Here is a 27,227-nt window from a genome sequence, read left to right as displayed (position 1 = left end):
ATGGAGTTAATCGCTGTGGCTGTAGTGATTGTCCTGTTCATCGGAGTTCTCAAACAGTTCGGCATCCTGGAGCCCATGTCTATGGAAGGTACTTTGAGAGCTCTCTCCCTCCCTTCTCTTTCTCTCCCTCTCTCTCTCTCCCTCTCTTTCCCTCCATCCCTCTCTCTCTCCCTCCCTTCTCTTCCTCTCTATCCCCCTCTCTTTCTCTGTCTCTCCCTTTCTCTCTTTCTCTCTCCCCCTCTCTCTCTCCCTCCCTCCCTCCCTCTCTCTCCCCCCTCTCTCTCTCCCTCCCTCCCTCCCTCTCTCACCCCCCTCTCTCTCCCTCCCTCCCTCCCTCACTCTCCCCCCCTCTCTCTCCCTCTCTCTCTCCCTCCCTCCCTCTTTCCCTCCCTCTCTCTTTCTCTCTTTCCCTCTCCCTCCCTCCCTCTCCCTCCCTCTCTCTCTCTCCCTCTCTCTCTCTCTCTCCCTTCCTCTTTCTCTCTCTCCCTCTCTCTCTCTCTCTCTCCCTCTCCCTCTTTCTTTCTCTCTCTCTCTCTCTTTCTCTCTCTCCCTCCCTCTCTCTCTCTCTCTCCCCCTCCCTCCCTCTCTCTCTCTCCCTTCCTCTCTCTCTCTCCCTCTCTCTCCCCCTCTCTCTCTCTCCCTCCCTCTCCCTCCCTCCCTCTCCCTCCCTCTCCCTCTCTCTGTCTCCCTCTCTCTCTCCCTCTCTCTCTCTTCCTCTCCCTCTCTCTCTCTGTCTTTCTCCCCCTCTCTCTCTCCCTCCCTCTCTCTCTCTCTCTCTCTCCCTCCCTCCCTCTCTCTCTCTCTCTCTCTCTCTCTCCCTCCCTCCCTCCCTCCCTCTAGTTTCGGGGCTGGGGCTGAGTGGGATGTATCCGGGAGCTGGGTCAGTCACTGGACATGACTGGCTGGAGGTGCTGGGGAACAGCTCTGCTCTGATCTCTCTCTCTCTTTCTCCCTCTCTCTGAGCTAAGCTGTGGGCAGGGGTGGAGTGGGGCTGGGGGCTCATCCAGAGTGTACCCACACCACCCTCCCCAAAAAAAAACCTCTCCAATAACCAACAAGGTCAAGGGGTTTTGCAAATTAAAGAAGCCCCTTCTGCGGACCCACCTGCCAATGTTGTGTAGCCCCCCCTGTTGTGGTGGGGTGGGGGGGGGGAGTCGGGAGCAGTGTTCAGTGTGGGGAGGGGGGGGCCAGTGAGCACTTTGTGTTGTGGTGGTGGGGGTGGGGGTGGGGGGGGGGTGTAGTAGGGGTGAGTATTTTAGTGGCTAAGGGGTGGTATACAGCCCCGCATTGCCAACTTGGCATAACTCAATTCTCCGAGAGGTTTGACTGAAGCCAGTGCGTTCAAGGCTGGAGCTGAGATCACCTGCTGTGCCTATCCTTTCCATGGGAGTTCACTGGCCCAGGCAAGCTTGGGGGGTGGGGTGGGGGGGGGGCAAATCCTCCCCTCTGGGAGCCGTCGTGGGGTGGGGGGTGGTGGGGAGGGTGGGCTGCACCTGTTGGGTGGGTGAATTCGAGGCAGGTCTGGCAGGAGGAGGGGGGGGTGGGGGGGCGGTTCCCTCAGCCATACTTCAGTGTGTGAGGTGAGCAGGGAGGAAGAACATTCCAGGGGCAGCCAGCCAGGGGCCAACCCTCGAGTGCAGACTGCCTTCCTGTTCACCAGCTCGTGGTAGCCCCTGGCGATTTGGATGGGCTGAACGGCCTCCTGTCTCATTCCACGAAGGCATGCCGGGCTTTCACATTCACAACCCTGTGCAGATTTTCTGGGAGAAATTCTGGGAAGGGGGGGGTGGGGGGGGGGGGGGGGGTGGGGGGGTGGGTGGTGGGTGTGAGGAAGAATTTTTTTACACAGCGAGAGGGAATGAGCTGGAACTCGCTGTTACGAGAGGGGTTGGAAGCGGAGACGATGAACGATTTCAAAAGGACATTGGATGGATGCTTGAGGGAGATAAACTTGCAGAGTTACGGGAATTGAGCGGGGGAATGGGACTGACCGGATTGACCTGGATGGGCTGAACGGCCATCTTCTGAACCTTATTGCCTCTATGAGATACAGGTTGTCCTGCAGATTTGAGTTCCCAGGGCATTGCCACTAACGATCTCAGGAAAAAAAAGTCCTTTTCTGCACGTTGTTCTTTCCTCCTCCAGCACGCACCCCCCCCCCCCCCCCCCCCCCGCGCCTCCCACCTTGACCCCGAGCAGCCTGACTGTTTCATGGGCGGACAGCTGAGGCTTGACCTGGCCCTGTGTGCAACATTACCCCGGACTTTCCTGAACCCCCTCCCTGCAACTCCAGGGAGGAGGAGAGCGGGCGTTCAGATCGAAACGGTGCGCGTGAAGATCTGAATCAGCGGCAACTCCTCACAAACCCACTTCGGCACTTTGGAATGGAAGCCAGAAAGTTCGGCAGCACAATATCTCTTAAAGGGACAGCACAATAGCTTAGAATTTAAAGGGGAAATCCCTCCCAGCGGCACTTTACAGTCGAGTTCCACTGACACTGACTCTCAGTAGGATACAGTTTGAAAAGGGGGGAAGCTGTGGATGTGCTGCACTTAGATTTCCAGAAGACAAGGTGCCACATCAAATATTATTACACAACATAACAGCTCTTGGTGTAGAGGGTAACATATTAGCATGGATAGAGGATTGGTTAGCTAACAGGAAACAGAGAGTAGGAATAATTGGGTAATTTTTGGGTTAGCAAGATGTAACGAATGGTGTGCCACAGGGATCAGTGCTGGGACCTCAACTCTTTACAATATATATCAATGACTTGGATGAAGGGGCCAAATTTGCTGATGACAACAAAGATTGGTAGGAAAATAAGTTTTGAAGAGGACATAAGGGGTCTGCAAAGGGACATGAGGGGTCTGCAAAGGGATATAGATACATTGGCAGGGAGAATAGAAAAGCAGTACATTGTTTAAATGGAGAGAGACTGCAGAGCTCTGAGGTGCAGAGGGATCTGGGTGCCCTGGTACATGAATCACAAAAAAGTTAGCATGCAGGCACAGCAAGTGATTCGGAGGGTGAGTGGAATGGTGTCGCTGATTGCAAGGGGGCTGGAATATAAAAGTAGGGATGTTTTGCCACAGTTGTACAGGGTGTTGGTGAGACCACATCGAGAGCACTGTGCACAGTTTTAGTCTCCTTACTTAACAAAGGATAAAATTGCATGAGAGGAAGTTCAGAGAAGGTTTACTTGACTGATTCCTGGGGATGGGGGACATTACCTTGTGAGGAGAGGCTGGACAGGCTGCAACTGTATCCATTGGAGTTTAGAAGATTGAGAGGCGATCTTATTGAAACATAGAAGATCCTGAGGGAGCTTGACAGGGTGGATGCTGAGAGGATATTTTCCCTCATGGGGCTCAGTTTCAGAATTCGGACGCCTCCCAGTTAAGACAGAGATGAGGAGAATATTTTTCTTTCGGAGGGTCATTAGTCTGTGGAGTTCTCTCTCTGAGAGAGCAGTGGAGGCTGAATATTTTTAAGGCTGGAGTAGGCAGATTCTTGACCGACAGGAGAGTCAAAGGTTACCGGAGTTTGGTGTTGGGGGGGTGGGGGTGCCGAATGGCCTGCTCCTGCTCATAATTCGTAAGATCATATGGCCACTTGGCACTGACTCTGTCAGTAACAGTATCCCCGGCATTGGCACTGTCAGCTGCAGTTTCCCTGGCACTGACCCTCAATAGGGTACAGAGTCCCTGGCACTGATTCCCTGTAAGATACAGTGTCCCTGGCACTGATCCTCAATAGGGTACAGAGTCCCTGGCACTGACTCTCTGTAGGGTACAGTTTCCCTGGCACTGACTCTCTGTAGGGTACAGTTTCCCTGGCACTGACTCTCTGTAGGGTACAGTTTCCCTGGCACTGACTCTTTGTAGGGTACAGTTTCCCTGGCACTGACTCTCTGTAGGGTACAGTTTCCCTGGCACTGACTCTCTGTATGGTACAGATTCCCTGGCACTGACTCTCTGTAGGGTACAGTTTCTCTGGCACTGACTCTCTGTAGGGTACAGTTTCCCTGGCACTGACTCTCTGTAGGGTACAGTTTCCCTGGCACTGATTCTCGGTGGGGTACAGTTTACTCAGCATTGACACTGTAGGTACAGATTCCCTGGCACTGACCCTCAATAGGGTACAGTGTCCTTGGCGCTGACTCTGTTGGTGCAGTTTCCCTGGTGCACTGACTCTTTGTAGGATACAGTTTCCTTGGCACTGACTCTCTCTAGGGTACAGTTTCCCTGGCACTGATTGCCTGTTGGGTACAGTTACCCCAGCATTGGCACTGTTGGGTACAGTTTCCTCGGCATTGACACTGTAGGGTACAGATTCCCTGGCACTGACCCTCAATAGGGTACAGTGTCCTTGGCGCTAACTCTCTGTAGAATACAGTTTCCCTGGCACTGACCCCCCCATAGGGTATATTTTCCCTGGTACTGACTCTCTGAGGGTCCCGTTTCCATGACACTGACACTCTGTTGGGTACGGTTTCCCTGGCACTGACTCTCTGTAGGGTGCAGTTTCCCTGGCACTGACTCGCCGTACGGTGCAGGTTCCCTAGCGCTGACTCTCTGTCGAATACAGTTTCCTTGCCACTGACTTTATGTAGGGCACAGTTTCGCTGGCACTGACCCCCTGTAGCATACAGTGTCTCTAGCACTGACTCTCTGTAGGGTACAGTGTCCCTGGCAGTGACTCTCTGTAAGACACAGTTTCCCTGTCACTCTCTGTAGGGTACAGTTTCCCTGGCACTGACTCTCTGTAGGGTACAGTTTCCCTGGCACTGACTCTCTGTAGGGTACAGTTTCTCTGGCACAGACTCTCTGCTGGGTACAGTTTCCCTGGCACTGACCCTCAGTAGGATATGTTTCCCAGGCACTGACTCTCTGTAGGGTATAGTTTCCCTGGCACTGACTCTCTGTAGGGTCCTGTTTCCATGGCACTGCCTCTCTGTAGGATATAGGTTCCCTGGCAGTAACCCTCAGTCAGGGACAGTTTGCCTGGCACTGACTCTCTGTAGGGTACAGTTTCCCTGGCACTGACTCTGTAGGGTACAGTTTCCCTGGCACTGACTCTCTGTAGGGTACAGTTTCCCTGGCACTGACCCTCAGTAGGATTCAAGTTTCCCAGGCACTGACTCTGTAGGGTACAGTTTGCCTGGCACTGACTCTCTGTAGGGTATAGGTACCCTGGCAGTAACCCTCAGTTGGGTACAGTTTTCCCCGGCACTGACCCTCAATTAGGTACAGTGTCCCTGGCACTGACTCCCTGTAGGATACAGTTTCCCAGGCATTGACTCTCTGCTGGGTACAGGTTCCCTGGCAGTAACCCTCAGTCGGGGACAGTTTCCCTGGCACTGACCCTCAGTAGGACACAGTTTCCCTGGCACTGACTGTCTGGAGGGTACAGTCTCTCTGGCACTGACTCTTCAGGATAGGGTTTCCCTGGCACTTTCTCTCTGTAGGGTTCAGTTTCCCTGGCACTGCCTCTCTGTGGGGCACAGTCTCCATGGCATTGACACTGCAGGGTACAGATTCCCTGGCACTGACCCTCAATAGGGTACAGTGTCACTTGCGCTGACTCTCAGCAGGATATATTTTCCCTGGGGCACTGACTCTCTGTAGGAAACAGTCTCCATGGCACTCACTCTCTGTAGGGTACAGTTTCCCTGGCACTGACTCTCTGTAGGATTCCATTTCCCTGGCACAGACTCTCTGCTGGGTACAGTTTCCCGGGCACTGACTCTTTGTAGGGTACAGTTTCCTTGACACTGACTCTCTGTAGGGTACAGTTTGTCTGTCACTGACCCTCTAGGTTACAGTTTCCCTGGCACTCACTCTCTGCCGGGTATAGTACAGAGCTGGCATCTCTTGGATGAATACATAAACCAAGATTCTTTCAGGTGGATTTCAAAGATCCCATGGCACTGTTGTAAGGAATTCTCTCTGATGTCCTGGCCAACATTTATCCCTGAATCAACATCACAGAAACAGATTATCTGTTCATCACCACATGATGCTTGCTGTGCACAAATTGGCTGCAGCCTTTCTGACATTACAAGAGTGATGGGAAGTTGGTAATGTGTTTCAGATTATTATCACTTTCTGCATGAATGATTTCTTCCTTACATTCCCCCCAGTGGAACTGTCCTGCAGTATAATAATTCCAGAGCTTGGGGCCCAGGCAGCTGAAGGCACAGCCACCAATGGTGGAGTGGTTAAACTCGGGGATGCTCAAGGGGCCAGAATTGGAGGAGCGCAGAGATCCCGGAGGCTCGTGGGGCTGGGGGAGATTACAGAGATAGGGAGAGGAGTGAGACCATGGAGGGACTTGAGAACGAGGATGAGAATTTTAAACTCGAGGCGCGGCCGGACCAGGAGCCAGCGTAGGTGCGAGCACAGGGTTAATGGGTGAATAGTACTCGGCACGAGATCGGATGAGGCCAGATGAATTTTGGATGAGTTTAAGTTAACCAGGCAAAGGCATCTGGGCCTCGAGCAGTGTGTTGCAGCCTATGCTTTGCAAAGTTGAGTTAGGCCCCAGGAGGTGAAATGGGCCTAGTCACAATATTTGCAGAGATTGGCTAAATGAAAATAAGTCATTACAGTGATGATGGCCATTCAGCCCCAGATCCTTGTGCTGGCCCCAGTCCTTTAAGTGAAACTATCTCGTCCCAACTCCACCTTCCTGACTTGTCTCTGCGTCCTTTTTTTTTTAACCAGATATGAATTTAATTTACTGTGAGGCGATTGGTGTTGCCTTCTCTCTAACAGCCGCTTGTGGGAAAGCATTTCACTGCCTCACGGCCCTTTCCGTGAAACTGAAATATCACTAACCCCTCCCCCCCCACCCCTCCTCCAACTACATCGATTACTTTCCCTGGTCAATTCACCCAAAGGCTTTCACTATTTATTATCTTCAAAAGTTACATCACTCTGAACGGTTCTGCCTTAATCCATGTAGGGGGAACAAAACTTTAAGTTTTCTAACCTCCCTTCAGAAATAGCAAGCCGCTAGGCCTCTTGAACCTGCTCCGCCATTTAATACGAACATGGCTGATCTTCTAGCTCAGCTCCGCCTTCCTGCTTTATGCCTTAATTCCCTTAAAGTCCAAAGAACCATCGATCTCTGTCTTGAATGAGCATCCACTGCCCCTTTGAGCAGGGGACACCAAAGACTGACCCCACTCTGAGTGAAGACATTTCTCCTCATCTCAGTCCAAAATGGCCGACCTCTTATTCTGAGACTGTGGCCCTGTGCTGTCGACTCCCCAGCCCGGGGAAACATCCTTTGTGCAGTGACTCTGCCAGGCCCCTTAAGAATTTATGTCTCAATGAGATTGCATTGCATTCTTCTGAACTCCAGGCAGTACGGGCCTAGTCTACGCAATCCCGGCTCACAGGACCATCACCTCAACCCAGGGCCATCCAGAGAGCCTTTGCTGTCTTCCCCCTCATTTGGAATTTCATCACAGGGGATCCTTGCACTCTAGACATGGTTGTGATGTGCTCGAGAGTCATTGAGTGGAAAGCAGGATTGTCATGGATGCCAAGTCCTCGAGTTGGAAAGGACTTAATAGAAATGTTGCCACCTGGCAGTTAGGAATAGAAATGTATATTCTCTGCAGATACAACTTCACTCGCATGAAGGTACACCAAAGTCCCCAAGTTTGTGACAACAAGGGAATGCTTTAGAAATTTAGATGGTGTGAAATCCATTTGTTTAAATGCTCAAACCAGTTTTAAAAAATTCATTCATGGGATGTGGGCTTCGCTGGCTGGGCCAGCATTTATTGCCCATCCCTAATTGCCCCTTGAGAAGGTGGTGATGAGCTGCCTTCTTGAACTGCTGCAGCCCATGTGGTGTAGGTACACCCACAGTGCTGTTAGTGAGGGAGGTCCAGGATTGTGACCCAGCGACAGTGAAAGAACGGCGATATATTTCCAAGTCAGGACAGTGAGTGACTAGGATGGAAAATTCCAGATGGTGGTGTTCCCACCTATCTGCTGCCCTTGTCCTTCTAGATGGTAGAGATTGTGGGTTTGGAAGGTGCTGTCAAAGGAGCCTTGGTGAGTTACTGCAGTGCATTTTGTAGATGGTACACACACTGCTGCTACTGTGCATCGGTAGTGGAGGGAGTGAATGTTTAAAGCGGTGGATGTGGTGCCAATCAAGCAGGCTGCTTTGTCCTGGACTGTGTCGAGCTTCTTGAGTGTTGTGGGAGCTGCATTCATCCAGGCAAGTGGAGAGTATTCCATCACACTCCTGACTTGTGCCTTGTAGATGGTGGACAGGCTTTGGGGAGTCAGGAGGTGAGTTACTCGCCGCAGGATTCCCAGTCTCTGACCTGCTCTTGTAGCTACCTGGCTGGTCCCGTTCAGTTTCTGGTCGAGTTTCAACATTGAAAATATTGATGGTTCAAATTGAATGAGTGTGTTTGGCATTTGGTCACTCAACTTCCCCAGGGTTGTGTGTGTCTCTCTTTCTGTCTCTCTCTCTCTCTCTGTGAGAATCTTGTAGTGTTGAAGAGGCTAGGGGAGATAGTGGCATAGCGGTACGCTCACTGGATTAGTATTCCCCACACATCCATTGGTCCCAAAATGCCCAAACCACAAATTGTGTTGCCCCTGCAGTTTGGAAGGCAAGCGGGCATCGAGCTGGTGCACAGAAAGAGCACACGAGCAGCAACAAGGGACAAGAGCTATATGGAGACTTAGTTCCTCACTCTCTGCCTCTCTCACAAAGATGCAAGAACTGCCCGCCACTTCCCTGCCCAGTCTGCCTCTCGCCCAAGCTGTGCCAGTCACGCGGTGAGGGCTCTCATGTCGATGCCAGGCGCGTTGTGCGGTTCCTGTCGGAGCGTCTCAAAAGCAAACCCTGTGCGTCTGATTCAGGCAGCACACGTGATATCAGAGGGGTCGTGTTCCTGGGCTATTTACAGCACAGTCCTTTGCTGAGTCGGTAGATGAGGTTCCTCTCTCCAATCTATTTCGAGTAAGATGGGGAATAAAAATAGAAAGACTGACTTGGCAGCGTCATCTGAGCAGACGGGAATTGAAGGAGAAGAAACTCTGTCAAAATTCGATGAGCGAGAATTCTCAAATCACCTCAGCAGCTCAGTTGTGGAGCTAATACCATTGGGCACGTCAGCTTGACAGGAGTTCCTACAGTAACTGTTATGCAGCGCCTCCCCTGTATGTAAAAGCCGAGCTCAACACTCAAGTGCTGCGTTGAACATTTATCTTACATTTCAATCAAGTCTTCCACTGGATTCGTTAGATGTTCAAAATCAAGAGGTGGGATTTTCCACACCCACCTGCTGCTGGGATCCTTCGGTCCTGCTGCAAGTCAATGGGCTCCTGGGTTAGGCCGGTGCCTCACTCACGGGGGGTCCCCAAGTCCCAGCCATTGTTCTCCTTACCTCTAAACTCGACTGTTCAGACACATTCCTGGATGGTCTCCAGCATTCTAACCCTCCGTGAACTTGGGCCCACCTGAAACTCTGCTGCCTGTGTCTTAACTCACACCAAATCCCCTTCCCCTATCGCCCCCTGTGCTCGCTGACCTACACTGGCTCCCGGTCAAGCAACGTCTTGATTTTAAAATTCTCAACCTTGGTTTCAAATCCCTCCATGACCTCGCCCCCTCCCTATCTCTGTAATCTCCTCCAGCCCCCACAACCCTCCGAGATATCTGCACTCCAATCTAATCTGGCCTCTTGAGCGTCCCCCGATTTTAATCTCTCCACCATCGGTGGCCGTGCCTTCAGCTGCCTGGGCCCCAAGCTCTGGAATTCCCTCCCTACACCTCTCTCCCCCCGCCTCTGTACATCACTTTCCTCCTTTAAGACGCTCCTTAAAATCTACCTCTTTGACCAAGCTTTTGGTCATCTGATCTGATATCTCCTTATGCGGCTCAGGGTCAAACTCTGTTATATACTGTTCCTTGGGATGTTTTATTTAAGTAAAGGTGCTATGTAAATATAAGTTGTTAAAGATCCCACTGCCCCATTGAAAGAGGCCACAGGAAAACCTCCTTGGGCCCTGACCGATCTGTTCCGGTGACCTAACATTACGTGACCTTTCCTCTGTCGAATGACTGCAACGATGGGGCTCTCCCTGGCAAAGGCCTTCTGCCTGGGCACAGATGCCCTGAAATGCCAGCCTCCGTTTGCCAGCGAGGCCTGCTGACCGATATTGGTCACTCACCCAACATCTAAAATGAAGGAAAAGGCCCTACAGCTGGCGGTTTGGTCCATTGTAGGTTTGTGGGATCTTGCTGGGCGAACATTTGCTGCTGGGTCACCTACGTGACTCCAAGGACACCATTCAGGGAGAAACCCCAGGTTCCCACCACCCTGTATGTGGCGATGTACTTCCTAATATCAGGCCTAAATGACCTGGCTCAAATTTTGAGGCCTTTATGCTCTTCCACTACCAGAGGAAATACTTTTTTCTGTTTCTATCCTATCAAATTCTTTTACCATTTTAAACAACACAATTCAATAAGCTCAAGTTTCTCTATTCATCAAATTACAATGCATATTTACACAAAACCTTCTTATATTTTACCTTTTGGCATGAGGTATCATTCTGGTGAATTTTAGTTGTGCTCCCTGCAAGGCCACTATATTTTTCAACAGAGGTTATGAGGGTAATGTTCGTGCCACACAAGTGCCAGGCAATGACCATCTCCAACAAGAGGAAACACAACCATCTCTCCTTGACGTTCAATGGCATTACCATCACTGAACCGCCCACTATCAACATCCTGGGGGTTACTATTGACCAGAAACTGAACTGGACCAGCCAGGTAAATACTGTGGCTACAAGAGCAGGTCAGAGGCTGGGAATCCTGTGATGAGTAACTCACCTCCTGACTCTTCAAAGCCTGACCACCATCTACAAGGCACAAGTCAGGAGTGTGATGGAATACTCTCCACTTGCCTGGATGAGTGTAGCTCCAACAACACTCAAGAAGCTCGACACCATCCAGAACAAAGCAGCCCACTTGATTGGCACTGCATCCACCATCTTAAATGTGGGTGTACCTACACCACATGGACAGCAGTAGTTCAAAAAGGTAGCTCACCACCACCTCCTCAAGGGCAATTAGGGTTGGGCAATAAAATTGCTGACCTGGTCAGAGATACCCATGCCCCAAGAAAGAATAAAAATAAACATTCCCTCCCTCCACCACTGACGCACAGTAGCAGCAGTGTGTGTACCATCTACAAGATGTACTGCAGCAACTCACCAAGGCTCCTTCGACAGCACCTTCCAAACCCACAACCTCTACCACCTAGAAGGACAAGGGCAGCAGATAGATGGGGAACACCACCACCTGGAAGTTCCCCTCCAAGGCACTCACCATCCTGACTTGGAAAATATATCACCGTTCCTTCACTGTCGCTGGGTCACAATCCTGGAACTCCCTCCCTAACAGCACTGTGGGTGTACCTACACCACGTAGACTGCAGCGGTTCAAGAAGGCAGCTCACCACCACCTTTCCAAGGGGCAACTAGGGATGGGCAATAAATGCTGGCCTTGGTGCATCCCGTGAAAGAATAAACGAAACCTGTAAAGCCTTCAAATGGGGAGATGGCTCAGGCTTAGAATCCAACAATCCAATGAGGGAGGAAGGGTGATAAAGAGCTTCCAAAGTTGGTGCTCCCTGGATCGCTGAAGAGGTAATGGATTAAAGGGGCAGGAATTTTACAAGGTGAGCCATGAGGCCTGGGGAACGATGCTAGGCCTGGACTTGCCAGAAATGGGGCCCGCTTGGCAATTTTATCAGAGTTGCCATTAAATTAAACTCAATTAAATAACATTAATTTAAAGTAAATTGAAGTAAATTCAGGTTGATGTCCTTTTGTCAAGGGAGTGGGGGGAAACATTTTTGTATAAGAGTGGGTTGTTGTGATGTATGATGACCTGAACAAAAGGGAAGATTAAATCGTAGCTTTCAATAGGGAATCGGAAGGAGGCTTGGAGGCAATTTTTAAAATTTTGTTTGGAGATTCTCCATTGTGCTGTGTAATATTTTGTTCCTGAATTATTCGAACCATGAGAGAGCTTGGGAAGTATTCCAGGAAGAAGCGTCCAACATTGTGACTGACCCTTCGCTGCTAAGCTAAGATTAAGGGAGATTGCCTTATGGCGCAATGCCTGCCTGCGTAAATCACTCAAAGCGATTGGGTTCATTAAGTTCCAAGACTCGGGTGGATGGCACAGTTTGAAACCCTGTGTGTTTAAGCATAAATTCATCTAGAGGCACATGAAGCAGAAAAATATTCATTCAGCAGGCAATCAAGCTGCCTGTTCCCCAGCCCTTTTTTGAGCTTATGTTTGATCCCACCCCACCCCCCAGAGACAGAGTTTGTGGTCTCGTCCAAACATAATTAGGTTTAAATTTATCTGTGTGTTTCTTTCAATCATAACTATTCTCTACGGCATTTACCTAAGCCTTCTTTTATTTTAAATTTCATTCATTCCAATCGGATTGATGCTTGGTGATTATAGAATCGTAAAAACGCACAGAGGAGACCATTCAGCCCTTTTGGTTGGTGCTGGCTCTTCGGAAGAGCTCTCATGCTCAGTCCCACGCCACACACCCCTGACCCCACCCCGCTTTTCGTCCCTAACCTGCAAATTCCTTATCCTCAAGTTCCCGCCCAAGTCCCTTTTAGAATTTTTTGCGGTGCTGTTAAGTCAGGTGGCCAAAAACTTGGTCAAAGAGGCAGGTTTTCAGGAGGAGAGAGAGAGAGGGGGGAGAGGTTTACCAAAGAAATTCCAGAGCTTAGGGGTCCAGGCAGCTGGAAACCACCAATGGAGTGTTAGAGGCCGGAGCAGGGCAAGAGGCCAGAGTTGGGGGAGTATAGGAGCATTCAAAGGGCTGGAGGAGGTTACAAAGACATTTAGTGACAAGGCTATGAAGGAACTTAAATATGAGGATGAGAATTTAAGATTGCAGGTGATGATGGACTGAGAACCAGTAAGTGCAGTATCATACACAGGAGCTTGTCAGGCCCTGTGGCGCAGTGGGTAGTGTCCCTGCCTGGGAACCAAGAGCTCTAGATTCAATTCCTATTCCAGAACTTGGTGGCCAAGGGTGGTGTGTTTGTAATGTGACCAAGCAAGTGGCATGTTGACCTGTAAATACTTCTTGGCACATGCAAGAGCTGGCAGTAAGAGTGGTTGAGGGGGAAAAGTATGCTTAACAGCACCAAATAGACTTTATAGCTTCAAACAAGTGAGCAGGTTGCTGAAGAGTAAAGTTAGTCAGCCATGGTGAAAAGATGGAGACTCTACCATCACTATCCAGACTTTAATGTGTACAAAAGTGCCTGTTGCAGATTCCCTGAGTGAACTGTAACACACTGGGTTGCTTGCAAAAACCATAATGGGCACAAATATGTATTTCATATTTTAGAAATGTATAAAAATAAAAGTGAATGCAGCCTCCTCCCCGACTAGTTTTCCTGATTCAGTTTAGCCATTTTTATTGCTTTCCCATTGATGTGAGGTTGGGATTACAATCTGCTCACAGCTATCCTAGGATCTAACCCCTCGAGGTCATGGATGTATAGCATCTCCGACTCTTGACCCCTCTCCCTCGGAACCAAACGCACTGACCTCTTATGGCTTCTGCCAGGAACTGAAGGTGGACGACTGAACAGAACCTTCCCCGTGCAGAGAGCAGGGGGTGGAGCCCTGGGTCGGTGTGCAGGGCCCCCATCAGTTACATATCGTGCCGGATTCAATTCTCCGATCTCTCCACAGACAGCAGCGAGACCGATGAGGAGCTGTCGGCAGTGCGACACCAGCCTGAGGCGCTCGATGAGCTGCAAGCCCGAACCAAGTTCTCTAAGAAGGAAATCCAGTCGCTTTACAGGGGCTTCAAAAACGTATGTAAGATCTGTCTGCGCTCGCTGTCTGTAAGCTTGAACTGCGTTTTCCATCCTTAAGCTCTGCCTGTGTCCTCTGCAAGATATAAGATACTGAGGGGGTGGTGGGGTGGGGGCTTGAGATGCTGAGATGATGTCTCCCTCTCGTGGGGGAACCTAGAACGAGGGGGCACAGTTTCAGAATAAGAACCCCCCCTCCCCCATTTAAGATGGAGATGAGGAGGAATTTCTTCCCTCAGAAGGTCGCAGTGATGGGAGTAATTCTCTCCCCCAGAGAGCAGTGGGGGTTGGGTCACTGAATATACTCAAGGCTGAGTTAAACGGATTTTTGATGGACAAGGGCGTCAAGACCCCAAGCATTACGGGGTTAACTGCAGGCAGAGAGTTTGCTGGTCCGCTTCCCACCCCATCTCGAACTTTATGTCCTCTTTCACTCCCCAACTTTCGAAGGCGCAACTGTGGAAACCGGATCTAAAAAGTGAAATGTAACCCGGGGCTTCTATATTCACAGGAATGTCCCAGTGGAATGGTGGATGAGAAAACTTTCAAAGCAATTTATTCCCAGTTCTTCCCACAGGGAGGTAAGAGATTTATCACACGCCGGAGCACGTAGCCCAATATTCCTGTGACATCTTTCATAACCTCGGGAATCCCATTTATAGCCAGCAAAGTACTTTTCGAAGTGTAGTCAGATAAGTTGCTGGTACAGTTTAACATTGAAATTTTCTTTTATTATTCCTTCACGGGATGTGGTCTTCGCTGGCTGGGCCCAGCATTTAATGCCCATCCCTAATTGCCCCTTGAGAAGGTGGTGGTGAGCTGCCTTCTTGAACCGCTGCAGTCCCATGTGGTGTAGGTACACCCACTGTGCTGTTAGGAAGGGAGTTCCAGGATTTTGACCCAGCGACAGTGAAGGAACGGTGATATATTTCCAAGTCAGGATGGTGAGTGACTTGGAAGGGAGATTCCAGGTGGTGGTGTTCCCCTGTGTCTGCTGCCCTTGTCCTTCTAGGTGGTAGTGGTCATGGGTTTGGAAGGGGCTGCTGAAGGATCCTTGGTCTTCTTATCGTGTCCAATACAGTCTATACATGGCCCAGCCAGAACTGGACACATTTTTGCACCTTGTTGTTGAATTCGGCAAGATCTGCAACAGTGCAAGATTCCTCTAGCGATAGACATTGCAGGAGATGTTGCGTAGTCTGTGGCTCAATTCCATATTCACAAGTTGTCGGGCAGGTTGTGTATCCCCATTTGCTTAGTGACACCTTGGAACGACCTACACCTGTCCTAAGTCTCTTAAGGTACTTCCAGGTTGCCCAGTTGCAATTAGCTCCTGGGGGGAGGCTTTCATCCGGTAGAATTTCCATCGCTGGGGGTTGTTCGAGACTGGCGAGCCGGTCTTTCCACAAGGCGATGCGGGTTTCAGATGGGGTTGATTGTAATGGAACAACACTGTTCATGAAGCTCTTCCTTGACTTTAGGTGACTGGGTGTAGGTGTATGACCATGTAGAGGGTGCCTCTCATCTGATGTTTGATGGAGTGGCTCTTTCTTGCTGGCTACCGTTCTTCTTATATCAAGGGGAGCGATACCCGCCAGGATATACAGGCTGTTGGTGTTTGTTTGTTTTAAACAACCTGTGATAAGTTGGCAGCTTGCATTCAGAATGGCATCCACCTTCTTAGCGTGAGTAGATCTTTCCCACGCAGGGCAGGCGTATTCGGCAGTGGAATAACAAAGAGCAAGTGCACTGGTTCGCAATGTTTTCGAGCGTGCTCCCCATTTTGTGTTAGTGAGCTTATTCAGGATGTTGTTTCATGTGCTCACTTTTACCTTTGTCTTTTCGATGTGGTTCTTGAAGGTGAAGCATCTGTCAAGGGTGACTCCTAAGTAGATAGGGTGCTCACAATGCGTCAGTGTTACTCCACACCAGGTTACTTTAAGCTGGCGTTTGGCTTCATGGTTTCTGAGGTGGAATGTACAAACTTGCGTCTTGTGAAGCCTTGGTGAATTCCTTTCATGCATCTTGTAGATGGTACACACTGCTGCTACTGTGCGTCGATGGTGGAGGAAGTGAATGTTTGTGGATGTGGAGCCAACCAAGCGGACTGCTTTGTCCTGAATGGTGTCGAGCTTCTTGAGTGTTGTTGGAGCTGCCCTCATCCAGCCAAGTGAGGAGTGTTCCATCACACTCCTGACTTATACCTTGTAGATGGTAGACAGGCTTTGGTTAGTCAGGAGGTGAGTTACTCTCCGCAGGATTCCTAGCCTCTGACCTGCTCTTGTAGCCACAGTTTTTATATGGCTGGTCCAGTTCAGTTTCTGGTCAATGGTCGTCCCCACGATCTTGTACAAGTGTTGAAAAAGCCATGACTAATCACCTGATCGGGGATTAGAAAGGAAAGTTCCAGATTTAGATTAAAACAGTAGCATCCCTCCAATGACAAATTCTGCAGTCTGAATGGACTTAACTTGTCCCAGAATTCTGGATCTGCTAATCCATTGGGATTTTCCAAATGTTTCTCCAATGCTCAGTTTGGATTCCACCAGGGCCACTCAGCTCATTACAGCCTTGGTTCAAACATGGACAAAAGAGCTGAACTCCAGAGGTGAGGTGAGAGTGACTGCCCTTGACATCAAGGCAGCATTTGACCGAGTGTGACATCAAGGAGCCCTAGCAAAACTGGAGTCAATGGGAATCCAGGGGAAAACTCTCTGCTGGTCACAGTCGTACCTAACACAAAGGAAGATGTTTGTGGTTGTTGGAGGTCAGTCATCTCAGCTCCAGGACATCACTGCAGGAGTTCCTCAGGGTAGTGTCCTAGGCCCAACCATCTTCAGCTGTTTCATCAATGACCTTCCTTCCATCATAAGGTCAGAAGTGGGGATGTTCACTGATGATTGCACAATGTTCAGCACCATTCGCGACTCCTCAGATACTGAAGCAGTCCATGTCCAAATGCAGCAAGACCTGGACAATATCCAGGCTTGGGCTGACAAGTGGCAAGTAACATTCAGGCAATGACCATCTCCAACAAGAGAGAATCTAACCATTGCCTCTTGACATTCAATGGCATTACCATCGCTGAATCCCCCACTATCAACATCCTGGGGGTTATCATTGACCAGAAACTGAACTGGACCAGCCATATAAAAACTGTGGCTACAAGAGCAGGTTAGAGGCTAGAAATCCTGCGATGAGTAACTCACCTCCTGACTCCCCAAAACCTGTCCACCATCTACAAGGCATAAGTCAGGAGTGTGATGGAATACTCCCCACTTGCCTGGATGAGTGCAGCTCCCACAACACTCAAGAAACTCAACACCATCCAGTTCAAAGCAGCCCACTTTATTAACACCCCATCCACTTCCTCCAGCATTCACCCCCTCCACCACCGACACACAGTAGCAGCAGTGTGTGTACCATCTACAAGATGCACAGTAGGAATTCACCAAGGCTCCTTCGACAGCACCTTCCAAACCCGCGACTGCTACCATCTAGAAGGACAAGGGCAGCAGACATGTGGGAACGCCACCACCTGGAAGTTCCCCTCCAAGCCACCCACCATCCAGACTTGGAAATACATTGCCCCTCCTTCGCTGGGTCAAAATCCTGGAATTCCCTCCCTAACAGCACTGTGGATGTACCTACACCTCATGGACTGTAGCGGTTCAAGAGGCAGCTCACCACCACCTTCTCAAGGGGCAATTAGGAATGGGCAATAAATGCTGGCCCAGCCAGCAAAGCCCACTTTCCAAAGAGGAATTAGAAATGTGGCTGTTGAAATGTGCAGACAGAAGTTATACTGCAAAAGAAACGCTGTTAGCCATTAATGCCATCCTTTGTCACATTTGTAGAAAGATGCAGACTGTGTAATAGTCAGATAAGGAAGTGTTTCAGTGCGGCGTTTGCAAACCCTTATTTTGAGTTCACTATTACAAGTACAGACTGAAGCTCTGCACTTGAAGTGAATTAAACCTTTTCTGCCCCTGTTTTAGATGCTACAACATACGCACACTTCCTCTTTAATGCGTTCGACACAGACAGGAGCGGGGCAATCCGATTTGAGGTGAGACACAATCCGAGAAAGATTGCCGCAAATGATTTTTGGGAAGAATCCTGGAATCTTACAGCACAGAATGAGGCCGTTCAGCCCATCATTCCTGTTCTGGCTCTTTGAAAGAACTAAATAATCTAGCTCTCCCCCTCCCCCAACCTTTTCTCTGTAACTCTGAACATTAGATCTTTTCTGGTACCATTATGACCACAGCTGATGTTACTCGCTGAGCAAGCCAAGTCCCAGAGGGAAACTCGTCTTATTGATCATTACTTTTTTTTTGTTTTTTGAAAACAAGTGGATAACTACTGATCCCAGAAGCATAGAATCCCAAAAACACTTTTAGGATTTTAAAATTAAAAGATTTATTAACAAGAGATGAAAATTACACAGTTGAAACAGTCTTACAAAACATTTCCCCCAAAAAAACCCACTTGGTCAGAACACACCAGAAAACTACTTGGCGACAACTCCCTTGTAGAATTTTAGCCATAGAAATCCAGTAATATTACCCAAAGCAAAAACTGCTGCTACTTTAATAAAGTATGCCACACGACTTCTCACTCTCTTCCATTCTGCTACAGAAATCCAAAGGAAATTCAGAAATAGACTGCATTCTGAAACAAGGGCTTTTCTGGCCTGAAACTGGACGGCTGCTTCAAATTCATAACTTTCCACAGCACAGAGCTGGTCTTAGGATGTCTCCCCCACAAGCCAACACAACTCATCCAAACATCTCCCTTAAATATCTTTCTTTCCATTTCACCTCAGACTCCATTGTCCTAAGCAACTTTTTCAAAATATAAAAACCTTTCATGCTTTTCTATTGCCTCCACTTTTGGGTCAAATAAAATGTAATAATGTCCCTTGTTTACTAGTGAAACTTTTGTAAGTTGTGAAAATCCTTTAAAATCCCTTTGAAGTTTAGCAGCTGGAACGTCAAGTCCTTACCTATCGACTAATGCAAATTTTAGAACCCAATCTATTTACTTGTAAATCCACTCCACCAGAGCCTCTCATTACAAATGCATGCATCTAGCATATTTACCTTTCATCCCTCAGAATTGTGAGGGCAGGGGAATGTGACTAAGTTAAAAACTCCCAGTTAAAAACAGCCTTGTTACAGTTCATGCAGGGACTCTGAGTTGCTATGGCAACATCACATGTTGTAGTCTGGGGCTATGGATGGTGATAGTAGAGACTCCAATTTTCTCTCTAATTCACATGTGACCAGGAATTTCTCCTGCTCGCCCTGCCTTCCATTGGTGTATTTGTATGCTGATACTCAACTTGTTTGGCCACATTATGAACACAACTCTCTTGGCCATCAAGTCTTGGGGGCAGGACTCAAACCCAGTGCTTCTGGCTCAGAGGTAGGGATGCTACCCACTGTGCCACAAAACCTCCCTTGCAAGTTGGATTTTGTGTTAACGCATTAAGCCCCAGGTATCCAAGGCAAAGGCTCTTTTTTATTCATTGGGTGTGGGGTGTCGCTGGCTAGGTACTTATTGCCCATCCCTAACTGCCCTTGTTCAGAGGGCATTTAAGAGCCAACCACGTCGCTCAGAGGCTGAAGTCACGTGTAGGCCAGACTGGGTAAGGACAGCAGATTCCCTCCCTAAAGGGCATTAGTGAACCAGATGGGTTTTTACAACAACAGATTCATGGTCACCATTAGACTTTTAATTCCAGATTTTCATCGAATTCAGATTCCACCATCTGGTCCCCAGAGTATTACCCTGGCTCTCTGGATTGCTAGACCAGCGACGATACCACATCACCTCCCCCTATAGTGTGTCCAAGGTGAACCCTTGGTCCGTGGAGATGTAATGGGAGACTTAACACGCCATTTTTATGGGATTTAGTGTTTCCCTTTCTCTCATGGTCTTCCCTCCACCTCTCTGTTCCTCAGGACTTTGTTATTGGTCTCTCTGTGTTATTGCGTGGGACCATCGATGAGAAACTCAACTGGGCATTCAATTTATATGACATCAATAAGGATGGTTACATCACCAAGGAGGTATGGAACTCATTCCCTTTGTGCATTTATTGGTCAGCGATAGATTCTGCTTGAAACATATCCAGGGAACACTGTAGCTTTTTATATGCATCCATATATAGATTATCTTAAATTATCTTTATCCTTAATTATGCAATTATCTGGTTCAGATTAACCCAATAAAATCAATTAAATGTTTGGGTTCGAACAAGACATAACCATAAGGCAAAATGGACTCTCAAGTAGTAAATTGTTTATTTTAGAAAAGAAAAAGTGCATGAAACAATGCAAAATAGACTTTGCAGCTTCGAACAGCTTATCAGGTTGTTGAAGAGTAAGGTCGGTGTCCTACTGCTCCACAGTTGACTGCAGCTCTTTCATATTCTGCCTCAGGACTATTGCGTACATAGCTAGCAAAGATCTCACTTAAATTAAAGCTTTTACTTTTAACCCTTAAATTGTCAATAATACATCTCAGACGTAATTTCATGATTGGTTATTTTCAGTGTTGGTCTGTCTTATTTGAAGTTTGACTACATCTTCTGCCGAGCTCTGAGAAGGAGTCACACGGACTCGAACTGTTAACCCTGTTTCTCTCTCCGCAGCTGCTGCCAGACCTGCTGAGTTTTTCCAGCGTTTCCTGTTTCCATTTCAGATTTCCGGCGTCCGCGGTATTTCGCTTTTTGCTCTCTCTTTTGTTACATGAATTCGCAGAATTGCCGAATGCCCATTTGGCCGTGGCTTTTGCTGAGATTAGCCCAACTTTTCCGATTGACACTCATCCAAAGCAGACACGTCAAAATAGGCTTTAAATCCAGCTTTAACATAACCACGTGATTAGTTACTGTTTATTCAACTGTAACTTAATTAAGGATACCATTGGGCCAATCATCTGTTTCTGGTTAAATCCTAATTATGTAATAACCCTTAATTAATACAAGTGAGTGATTATAAAGCACTGAATACAAAATGGTTTCTTATCTCAGTGTTAGTACAAAATGATATTTTATGACTAAAAATGGTCGGGCTGCACTAAAAGCTACTACCCAGGTGTACAGCATGTAGGAGCAAAGGAGTTGGAACTACTATGACAAGCGGGAAAGGGGTCTTTGGCAGACTGAGACAGAGATGGCAGGTTTTAGTAGGCATGTGAAAAGGATGCACGATCCTCCCAGTGAGCTGCAGTTGCACGAGGAAAAATCGGGCTTGGCACTCCCACCGAATGACTGAAAACATAGCAAAAACCAGAGTCAGGTGCAAAGCATATGCCCTTGCCCCCTTTCCACCTTGTTTAATAATTGTATGCAGTTGTTGGGCAGTAAATGGGGATTCATTTGAGCCCGTACAAATAGGCATAGACTGAAACTACTGCAGGGTGAGAAGATGCATGCATGTAATGTGTATCTCTGTAAATAAACGTATGGAAGTATGTAAAGCTTGGCTCCAGTTCTATCCTTCACCACCCAGTGTAACAACCCGTAATGCATCCAAAGCTGAAATTAGTTGAGTACGATTATTGTTATACCTTACCATCCATTCACAATACATTAAAAGTGTTGGCTAGAAACTGGAATTACTTAGCTCGGGCATTAGTGAGACTATACCTGTAGTACTGCGTACAGTTTTGGTCACCTTACTTAAGGAGGGGTATACTCGTATTGGAAGCAGTTCAGAGAAGGTTCACTCGGCTGATTCCTGGGATGAAGGGATTTGTTTTATGAGGAAAGGTTGAGCAGGTTGGGCCTATACTCATTGGAGTTTAGAAGAATCAGAGGTGCTCTTACTGAAACATATGAGATCCTGAGGGGGCTTTGACAGAGTAGATGCTGAGAGGATGTTTCCCCTCGTGGGGGAATCCAGGACCATAGAACGATAGAAAAGTTACAGCACAAAAGGAAGCCATTTGGCCCATCTACTAGAACTAGGGGCACAGTTTCAAAATAAGGGGCCTCCCATTTAAGACGGAGATGAGGAGGAATTTCTTCTCTTTGAGGCTCGTTAGTCTGTGGAATTCTCTTCCCCAGAGAGCACTGGGGGCTGGGTCATTGAATATATTCAAGGATGAGTTAGACAGATTTTTGATCAACAGGAGAGTCAAGGAAGGGGACAGGAAGGAAAGTGGAGATAAGGCCACAACCATGATTGTATTGAATGGCAGAGCAGGCTCGAGGGGCCGAATGGCCTACTCCTGCCCCTATTTCGTATGTGCTAGTGAAAAGGCCACAGAATACAAAAATGGTGTTTTAGTGGAGTATCAGCATCTAAGTGTGATTGTGGGTTGTCCAGTAATGGCTTTGTAACTGGGAATTATCTTCTAACCTAACAAATGACACTGCCTAGACTGGTCAGGATACACACTGTAAGATGAAGCACATAATAGTGACCGTATATAGAGTGTTCCTGGCTGATTCACTGAGCAGACAGTTTGTGCAGTGCCATATTGCCTGGGACAATGTTACAGTTTCTCCTGTTCTACCCTTAGGAAATGTTGGCTATCATTCAGTCGATCTACGATATGATGGGCAGGTACACATACCCCATCCTACACCAAGACACTCCCTTCGAACACGTCGAGAAATTCTTTCAGGTAACCTCAAAGCACGGTACAGCCAATGAAATACTTTAGTAGTGTCGTTACTGTTGTGATGCAGTAGTCAATTTGCACACAGCAAGCTCCCAGAAACAGCAGTTGATAAAGACCAGATAACCTGTTCCTTGTGAGGCTGATTGTGGATACATATTGGCTAGGATACTGGGGTTAACTCCTCCTGCTTGTCTCCATAATAGTGCCAAGGGATCTATTACACTCTCCCAAGTGGGCACATGAGGCTTCGGCTTAATGCCCCATCCAAAAGGCAGCACCTTTGACAGTGCAGCACTCCTTCAGTGCTGCACTAGACAGCCAGTCTTGATTTTCTTTTGTGCTCAAGGCCTGGAGTGGGATTTGAACCCACAACGTTGTGACTCCGAGACGAGAATGCTAATGTTCTTGGATCAAAAGCTGGTAATAGATATGCACTAGGATGCTAAGTCTTAAGACATTCTCAGGACAGGAACAATTCTATATTTAGCCAGAGACATGTAGATTTAGAACTGCACGAGTCTGTAAAGCATTTATCCTTTATTATCTCTTCCTAGCAGACTCCGTCTGCTGGTATATGTGTGTGTGTGTTGGTCTCAAGTGGAAAAATTCACATTGCAATTTTCAATACACTACAAGTCTGGAAACTAATTGTTGCTTCCTTCCCCAGAAGATGGACAGGAACCAGGACGGAGTGGTGACGATTGATGAATTCCTGCAGACCTGCCAGAAGGTGGGTGGTGCTTCAGCCTGGGATCACGTCAAATAATAGAACGAACATCCATTCGAACAAGGCATCCAAGTTTATTTTCTGTAAAATATAAGGGCTCCTTTTCATAGAAAGATACAACACAGAATGAGGTCATTTGGCTCATCGTGCCTGTGCTAGCTCTTTGAGGGAGCTCTCCATTAGCCCCACTGTCTCCCATAGCCTTGCAATTATTCAAGTATTTATCCAATTCCCTTTGGCAAGTTTGTATTGAGATTGCTTTCAACAACCATTGTCATTCCAAATGATAATAACTCTCCATGTCAAAAGTTTCTCCTCACTTCTCCTCTGGTTAGTTTGTTAATCCTCTAAAATCTGTGCCCCTTCTTAATTTGGAACACTTCTATCCAATCTCCCTTTCACCTTCTATGCTCGAAGGAGAACAGTCTGAATTTTGTCTATACCCTAAGAAAGCATCCCGAGGTGCCTCACAAGAGTGTTACCGTGACACCGAGGCACAGAAGGAGATATCCCGAGAATCAAAAGCTCAGAAAAGCTGTTGACTTTAAGGAGCATCTTACCAGAGGAAAGGAAGGTTTGGGGAGGGAGTTCCAGAGCTCAGCTCCCAGGAGGTGGGCTGATTAAAATGGAGGGGAGGCCAGAATTAAAGGATGCAGATACCTCATAGGGCGGGATGAGATTCCAAAGATAAGGGATTCCCGGGAACAGAACTGGAGACTTCCCTCCACTTTCCATTTAACCCCATCTTCCGATTCTTTCAGTTAAGCACTTCACGGCCTTCTGGACTTAACATTGAGCTGACTAACACCAGACCATGAGCTCTGTCCTCCATTTTGATATTTTTTCCCCTGACCCCCCCCTCTTCCCACAGGGACAGTTTGTAACTTGATCTTAAGTTTTGCTTTCACAGAGTGCTGATCCCTCTTTTGCAATTAAAACATTCTGCTCTCTGGCCTTTCCGCCACTATTAGCACCTTCTTTAGTCTTTAACACTATCATTACTACTTGTGTCTTGTGTCCATGACATCTTTGTCAAATCTCTCCTGAGCTCCCGCCTCTCCCTGACCTTCTATCTTGTTCCACCTTCTCCACCCCCTCTTCGACAGTATAAAACCCACCAAATTTCTACTTCTCTTCAGCTCCGAAGGAGAGTCAGACGGACTTAGAATCATAGAAAAGTTACAGCACAGAAGGAGGCCATTCGGCCCATCTTGTCCATGCCAGCCCGAGGACACCCAGGTGCCCTTTCTAATCCCACCTTCCTGCACCCGGCCCATAGCCCTGCAGTTTACAGCATTTAAGGCGCAGATCCAGGTCCTTTTTAAAAGAGTTTAGAGTTTCTGCCTCTACCACCTTGGGCAGTGAACTCCAGACACCCACTACCCTCTGCGTAAAAAAGTTCTTCCTCATGTCCCCCCTACACCTTCTGCCACTTATCTTGAATCTATGTCCCCTGGTTCTAGAATTCTCCATCAAGGGAAACAATTTTATCCTGTCCACTCTATCTATTCCCCTCATAATTTTGTACACCTCAATCAAGTCACCTCTCAGCCTTCTTTGTTCTAAGGAAAATAACCCCAACCTATCCAATCTCTCCTTGCAGCTACACTTTTCTAACCCTGGCAACATTCTTGTAAACCTCCTCTGCACTCTCTCCAGAGCTATCACATCCTTCCTGTAATGTGGTGACCAGAACTGTACACAATACTCCAGTTGTGGCCTCACCAGTGTTTTATACAATTCCAACATTATATCCTTACTTTTATATTGTATACCTCTGCCAATGAAGGAGAGCATTCCATATGCCTTATTTACAACCTTGTCTACTTGAACTGCTGCCTTCAGGGACATGTTTACTTGTACGCCAAGATCTTTCACTTCATCTACCTCTCTTAGTACATTCCCATTTATTTTGTAATCCCTGTAACTGTTTGACCTCCCTAAATGTATGACCTCACACTTCTCTATGTTAAAATCTATCTGCCACTTTACCGCCCACTCCACCAACCCATCTATATCATTTTGGAGATTATGGCCATCCTCTACACTATCCACTACTTGACCAATCTTTGTGTCATCTGCAAATTTCCCAATCATGCCCCCCACGTTCAAGTCCAAATCGTTAATATATAACACAAACAGCAAGGGTCCCAACACCCAGCCCTGTGGAACACCACTTGAGACAACTTTCCATTGGCAAGGGCATCCATCGACCATTACCCTTTGTTTCCTGTTACAAAGCCAACCTCTTGTCCAGTTTGCCACATTACCCGGAATCCCAGGGGCTTTTACTTTCCTGAAACCTTAACTCTTGTTTCTCTCCCCACAGGTGCTGCCGGGCCCGCTGCTGAGTGTATTTTTTCCAGCATTCTCTGTTTTTATTTCAGGTTTCCAGCACCTGCAGGATTTTGCTTTTTATTTTGCCCCCCACCCCAACCCCACCCCCACCCCTCCCGTTTAAGCCTGTGGGCTTCAACAGTGCTTCCAATCTGCTAACTGTTGTGTCCCTTTTACAGGACGAAAACATCATGCGTTCAATGCAGATCTTCGAAAACGTGATCTAGATGCAAGCAGCTCCCACACTGAGGAGGGAAACCCGCGTACAGGATCCTCAATCCGCCCTTTGGCGCACGTAGTGACTCCGTCCCAACCCCGAGTGTGCTGGTCCGCCCAGGAAATGTCCCCCCCACCCCCCCCCACCCCCACGCCCACCCCCACCGAGGACAGTGCAATTGCTCAGTTACAAGTCCTGCCTCCATCTCTCAAAGGCTTTTCCTGCCAAGATCTGAGCAGCCGGGCGCCGCTCCCCCTACGCGGCGCAATATGTTGCTCCGCGTGCAAAACTGATCATTTCCCAAATGTTTACCCCCCACCCCACTCTCTCCCTCTCCCTCTGCTGTGATCCTGAAGGTGGACGCTAACTTGCACACCTCTCCAGCGTTTGCAGGGTGGGGTGTGGGTGGGGTGGATGAGGTGGGATGGAAGGATCCCCTCTTGGACTTGCCTTTAGCCCCCTGGACCTGTTCCCACCAGTCACTAGGGCTGCTGCTGCTGCTGCTGTTGCTGTCCTGTTGCTCCAATGACTGGCGCTCGACCACAGTGTGGAATGCGGCCCTCTGCTCTCGAGGAGATAAACCTTCACACGCTGCTACCTCCTTTCTGTAAAAGACGCGGGGAAACGGAGGCGCAGTGAGGCTCTGAAAATCCTCGGCCCCCCCCCCCCCCTTCAACCCTCCAGAATCCTGTTCGACCTTCAGCCCCTCCTTTGCTCCGCTACCTAACACCGCCTTCCATACGCCTCCTGCCGCGGGGACAGAACATTTTATTCCGATTACAGTTTCCAGCCTGTAATGTGCCAGTAATGTTTCTTATATTAAACACTGATTGAAGCTTTCCAGACTGCCTGGCTTTCCAACGTCAACTGGCTGTTGTCTGCTTTACTGACATGGAATGGAAGTTGTTGCCACTCCGCTGGTGTTCAGCCGTTGGTGTGTTTACACTGAGCCCTGACTATGTTAATGGAACAAAAATTACACTAAACCGCTACTGCCCAGAGAGATCGACTTCAAATATAACGCACTATCAGATCAGGCTGAGAGGAAACACCAACTCTGCCCTAAGTAGCCACAAGGCGCTGATAAGTATCTCAAAAAAAAAACTTTGACATTCAGTTGCTGTCAAACAGCAGAGGTAACCTGGATCTACTGTTAGGGGTACTGGATGAGGTAAGGTAATCCTGTACATTTAGGTCAGATTTTACATGCAATAGTGTTGGACCTGAGTATAGAAAACACAGGTCTTCAGAGCAGGAGGTGACCATTCAGCCTACTGGCAAATGGAAAGCTGTCAAGGGAAATGGAAGACAAAAATAGGGATGAATTGCAACAGTTGTATAGGGCGTTGGCTGGAGCATTGTGTACAGTTTTGGTCCCCTTACTTAAGAAAGG

At 48.2% G+C, this 27,227-nt stretch overlaps 1 protein-coding gene across 1 annotated transcript; it reads left to right on the top strand.

Moving 5' to 3' along the window:
• On the top strand, nucleotides 1-25,866 carry LOC121289901 (calsenilin-like). The gene is made up of 8 exons (XM_041209858.1): nucleotides 1-88; nucleotides 13,789-13,913; nucleotides 14,425-14,494; nucleotides 17,912-17,982; nucleotides 19,883-19,990; nucleotides 22,452-22,556; nucleotides 23,221-23,283; nucleotides 25,797-25,866. Exons 1-8 carry the CDS (start codon nucleotides 1-3, stop codon nucleotides 25,842-25,844), a joined length of 678 nt encoding a protein of 225 aa, XP_041065792.1. The 3' UTR covers nucleotides 25,845-25,866.
• The last annotated feature ends 1,361 nt before the right edge of the window (nucleotides 25,867-27,227 follow it).

This window comes from Carcharodon carcharias, chromosome 17 (assembly GCF_017639515.1).
Source record: "Carcharodon carcharias isolate sCarCar2 chromosome 17, sCarCar2.pri, whole genome shotgun sequence".
In the NCBI taxonomy this organism is placed as follows: Eukaryota; Metazoa; Chordata; class Chondrichthyes; order Lamniformes; family Lamnidae; genus Carcharodon; species Carcharodon carcharias.
This window is presented reverse-complemented; position numbering and strand designations above follow the sequence as displayed.